The 5947-nt window shown below is 37.4% G+C and overlaps 1 protein-coding gene across 1 annotated transcript; it reads left to right on the forward strand.

Annotated features, from left to right (window-relative positions):
* Window positions 1–904: 904 nt before the first annotated feature.
* LOC130888259 (olfactory receptor 13C8) lies at window positions 905–1867 on the forward strand. Its single transcript, XM_057791181.1, has one exon. It carries the CDS (start codon window positions 905–907, stop codon window positions 1865–1867), a length of 963 nt encoding a protein of 320 aa, XP_057647164.1.
* Window positions 1868–5947: the final 4080 nt, after the last annotated feature.

Raw genomic sequence — 5947 nt, forward strand, 5'->3', positions numbered from 1 at the left:
ACAAATGCAACGCAGAAAAGTCTTTCAAGTAAACTGCCGATCCCGACTTGTGTTTATTTGATACATCTGTTTAAATGATCAAGTTGAAACATTTGGTGAACACTTTTCAGATTTTGTATGTCAGTATTTCCGTAAGATGTTGACCCTGAACATTTAGTAAGTCAGTAAAGCTGCTTCCTGGTTTCCATCCTGGGTGACAAACAAACCAATAAAACCAAAAACCTGGACAGTATTAATGAAAAGAAAGAAAAAGTGACGGTGAAACCCACTAGTTTGTTTGGTTCATATCCACTACTAACTACAACAAACCGAGACCAAACATTGTATTATAGGCAACTAATTTCCAACAGTTTTGTACCACATCAAGGCGATTAGACACTCATTTACAACCTATTAAGTCAAAACTTGTAGACACAGCAATATAACTGTTTAGGATCTAAAGATTCACTGTCTTTATGGAGAAAACTCAGGTAGGCATTCCTTATGCTAGGACTTGATTCGTGCTGAGACACTTTAACATACTAACAACAAAATGAACTCATCAGATTGTATTTATATATATTTGTGGATACACACGCACAGATATATCACATATAATCTAAGAAAAACAGGTGATTAACTTGAGAGTGAGGAGGTATGAAAAAAGTTAAAGGAGGGTAGATGGGAAGGGCTGGAGGAAGTAGAGGTAATAGGGAACAATGTAATTCTGTTTCAATTAAAAATCTTTTAAAATGAAATATTCTTAATTATTAATCACATAGAAGAAGTATCCCCCCATAACATATATATAAATACAGCCATCGGCAACAAAAATATTTTTATTTTATGAAGTGGATCTTAAAATTTCATTAATAGATTTCTTTCTATCATACCCAGAGTTCTGCTGGAGGACAGGCGTATTCATATGGAGAGAGCCAATGGTTCCATGTTGACAGAATTTGTCTTGGTGGGGCTCTCTGACCACCCAAAGCTCCAGAAAGTTTTATTTGTGCTGGTTTTGTGCATGTATCTGCTGATCCTGCTTGGGAATGGAGTCCTCATCTCAGTAGTCATCTACGGCGTGCACCTGCACACCCCCATGTACTTCTTCCTCTGCAACCTTTCCTTCCTGGACATCTGCTACACAAGCTCTTCTGTCCCACTCATTCTCGGTAGCTTTCTGAAAGGAAGGAAGAGAGTTTCCTTCCCTGAATGCATGGTCCAAATGTTCTTCTCCTTTGCCATGGGTGCCACAGAATGTGTGCTGCTAGGCACGATGGCACTTGACCGCTTTCTGGCCATTTGCTACCCACTGAGATACCCTGTCATCATGAGCAAAGGTACCTATGTGCCCATGGCGGTTGGATGTTGGGTTGCTGGGACTGTTGACTCGTTGGTGCAGACATCTCTGGCAGTGCATTTACCATTCTGTAGTAACAATGTCATTCACCACTTTGAGTGTGAAATTCTGGCCATTCTGAAACTGGCTTGTGGAGATATTTCAATCAACGTGATTAGCATGGCCGGGTCAAACCTGCTTTTTCTAGCTGTTCCATTGATAGTCATCGCCGTCTCTTATGTTTTCATCATTACCACCGTCCTGAGGATCCCTTCCTCTGAAGGCAAACAGAAGGCCTTCTCCACGTGCTCTGCCCACCTGACAGTGGTGATTATATTCTATGGTAGCATCTTCTTCATGTATGCAAAGCCCAAGTCAAAAGCCACGGCTGGGGAAGGACATCAAAGTCTGACTGAGGTCCTCATCTCTTTTTTTTATGGGGTGGTGACCCCCATGCTCAATCCTCTCATCTACAGTCTGAGGAACAAGGATGTGAAGGCTGCTGTCCAGAGCATGCTGGGAGGAAATCGTCTGATGAAACATAAATGATTATTTATTTAGATTTTGTGACTTGCTATTGGAAGTTGTGTTTATATAAACACAAAATACATAAAGATCGAATGACACATGAAAACTCAAAGGCATTAAAATATTTTGGTTGCTTTTTTACAGTTACGTTTTTGTTATGAATGCAGAAATGAGACATACTGACAGTTGTTAAATACACTTTTACAGAAGTGCAAGGATGCTGAAAATACTTTAGTAACAGCTAGCAGGGAAAAATAAGCTCTTAAACATTTAGAAAATAGTAGGTAAAATGGTTTAAGAAATACATTTATTTAAAGCCCTTAAGGGTAGTTTATAGTCCGTTGTAGGTACACTTTGATGACTAGGCACAGTGAATATTAATTGGTACATGATGTAAGGCATTCCCTTTATTTGCTCACTTATTTATTATTTGGGTTCAACATGCATATACATTCCCTGATGATCGAACCTTACTTTAGCCTACAATAATCCAATTTATAACAGAGTCGGGAATATAATAAATGCTTAATATTTTTAAATAAATGCAATAGCCACCTGATGTATAATGTTAGAAATGTATTTCTGTCATATCCACAAGAGTAAAATTTATTAAAAGAGATTAAATATTTTTGATACATTGTATGTTTTGGGATTTTGTCACACAAACATTATCTTGTAGCTAAGGCATTAACTTTTTTTTTTCTTTTTTCTGCTCATTATCACTGGGGAGACAGTTTTGCTTCCTAGCAAAGACAGCTTTTTTTGAGACTTCTTTCATAATGAGAATATAGAGATGAAGAAGTTCTAATAATGCATCCTGTGTTGTAGCTTCTTAAACGTTAGCTGACACTGTAGCAGAACACACCTCTTGTATTGTGAGCTGAGTGCAGGCTGGAAGGAAGAAGACCTCAACCTGCACTGTACAGGATCATCCACTCTGATGTCAGCCGCAACACAGTTACACAGAGCTGGTAACCGAGAAAACTTGCCGTTTGTCGGTGAGTGGATAAAGATGTTCAGCCAAGTTCTTCCATGAACTCGATTTGTGAGATTACGGATAAATATGGTGGTTCAAAATGGAAACTGTGCCTAGTTGTTGGACAGTGGGGTCCTGTGAACTAGCACCCAGCTGATCAATAAAGACCCCACTTTCCCTGAGGGTGCCATCCTTAATCAGTACTAAATAATACTGCTCCCTTGTCTAACTCTGAGGAGGTGAGGTCATGACTATGGAGTAAAAATCTAAAGTAATTACATGCTACTACTTGTCAGAGAAGAGCTTACAAATCCTTTCTTATCAATGGAAATTTGAAAAATAAACCCATTAACTCATATTCCTTAGTTATTTGTTCAGAGTCTATATGTCACACATCAAACATGTCACAGAATCAGTATGTAAACATTTATTGTGGTAAACCGGAGTGGTCAGAGACTGTTATTGAGTCCTTACCATCCTAAACACACACACACACACACACACACACACACACACACACACACGCTGGGGAGAAGTTACAAGCTGCAGCAAAGCTGGAAGGACTACAGGGATGCAGTAGTAATAAGGTTATCTCCATGGGAAATGCCAGCATCACCTGCCAATGGGTCTGGTACTAATTTAGAGAGCTGAGCCCAGAGTTCTTGCATTGTGCCTGAACACTCCAATGGAGCAAAGTGGATTTTCAGAAGCGGTGTTTGCTTTGACAGGATGTACTAGGCACAACTGAACCCCAAACACATACTGTGTAATCCTGCAAGCACAGACTAGAATGTAACAACTTCCAGAGTAATAGACACATTTCATGTCCTAAACATATCGATAGAGTGATTTCACAAAAGATGGGATCAAGCGGCTGCTTTTAGATGGAGCATTTTTTATCCCCCAGTAGAATAATGTGAGTTAACACCAATTCACAAGACTTCAGACCAGAGTCCCTATCTTGTTCCCACTAAACATAGATTTAAAGGCTCTTGGGAAAAATAATATTTGCTTTTAATCATTCAAGGTTCAGATAAAAAAATAAATATATAAAAATACGGTGCACTCAGCACTTTGTTGAGACTCCATGCACAGTATAGCCATAACCAAGGTATGTAGGCCAAGCCCATTTTGGAGGTAATAGTAAATTAAAAGAAGTATGTTAATTGGTATGCAACTTTTAAAAAGGGGCACTTTACCTACTTCAGTCTGTCCATTTTAAGGAGATATATAGATGTATAAAGAAAAAATGTTTAAATTAAAAGACAGAAAATGCATGCTAGGCAAATTATTTAAGTACTGATATTTCTATATTAATGACTAATAAATGAATTTATGACAAAATACAATTTATTTCTAATAAAGGAAGAGTTGCATTATGATAGAAGGTGAATTTAACCCAATAGATGTACAATTCTGACTGGTAGGTCTCCTAACAAAAGACTTTCAACAAGTATAATGGAAGCAATATAATGATCTTTACATCCTTCTCAAGTATTAAGACAGTAAACGAAGATTTATAGTGATGTAAAATATTTGAGCAAAAATAAATCCCACTCTGATGGGACACACATTCTTCTAAAGCATATGTGGGATGTTTGTAAAAAATCGATATAATGTCAAGTTTTATGCCTGATCAGCATTTTCAAAGAAATTATATTAACCAGTCTACACTCTTGTTCCTATGTGCACCTTAAGAATTATTAATTAAAGAATCCTTATAAACTGGCACAATTAAAAACACATCTTAAATAACTGAAGAGTATTATTATTATTAATAATGTTAATAATTCTAAACATTCCAGTCACAATGTATATCTGTTATGAACATCTGATATGACCTAGGAATAAGCTATAGCTAATTATTGGTCTTTTCATAGGTAAGGGAAAAAAGTTAAACACTTAAGACTGCATGAAACAAATCTCGTGCTTTTAGGTTCTCCTGTACCTACATTTATTGCTTACCTTAGTACCTATTCTGATAGATTAGTAATTCTGCCATATTCTTAGTAAAATATTTTTATGATTATTTATGCTAAGATGAACTATAATTTAATAATATTGAGCAATATATAATAAACTATGCTAAATATAACACAACCTTTTGGAATATTCACACTTAATTCTTAGCAGGAAGTTGGTTTTAGAGAATAGAAGAGAGAAGGAAGGAAACAAAAGGAAATTGAAGAGAAAAAAACCAGAGAATTTAAATTCAGAACTAACATAATAGTTATTTTAGTATATTCATATGATGCTATTTTTGATTAACTTTCCACAATAATATTGAGAGTTATATGACATCACTTTTAGTTTACAGGCAAAGATTCTAAGACACACAGAGGTTCACCCACTGATGCTTTAGTTGGGTTTTTATCCTATAAGGCTGACAGTTCGGTTGGGAAATCTAAAGTCCAGTTGTTTATTTGAGTCAGGAAAATAATTCAAAGTATGTGAATTCATAGAAAATCTGAGGAGAAGGAGATGGAGAGAGAGAAAGAAAATCAGGGGAGGGGAGAAAGAGGGAGAAGGAGATGGGTTAGAGTTAGGGGTTAGGGTTAGGGAGAAGGAGAGGGAGAAGGAAAGGGAGAAAAAAGGAAGTAGGAGCAGTAGAGGGAGAAGGAGAGGAGGCAGAAAGAGAAGGAGAGGAAAAAGTGGAGGGAGAGGGGTTGGGGATGGAGAAGGAGAGGGAAAGGGAAAAGAAGAGGGAAAAGAAAAGGGAGAGAGAGTGGGAGAGGGAAGAGATTGGATTTTAAAATGGAACCTGGAGCTAATCTGTCAGACTCCTCTTATGTTGACTCAGAAATGCCTAAGTTTTAAGACCTTTCCTATTAATGGCTTATTGTTATTTTATAAAGTAAAACTGGACAGCTCAAAAAAAGAGCTTCATTAACTCAATCACCAAGTTATTTGGTCAGAGATGACACCAAGCACATGACAGGGTGAAACACACAGATGTAATGGTACTGACTGATTGGTAGCACCGTGTCCTAGGTAAGGACTGTCAAAATCGAGAAACTGAGCTGCTGGGCAGCAAGCAAGAACATGGATGTGGACACATTTGCCTCTCTCTTCCTGACTTTGATGTGATGTCACCAGCTGTTCAAGTTCAAGCTCTGACATCCCTG

The sequence above is a fragment of the Chionomys nivalis genome, chromosome 16, assembly GCF_950005125.1.
Source record: "Chionomys nivalis chromosome 16, mChiNiv1.1, whole genome shotgun sequence".
NCBI lineage: Eukaryota > Metazoa > Chordata > Mammalia > Rodentia > Cricetidae > Chionomys > Chionomys nivalis.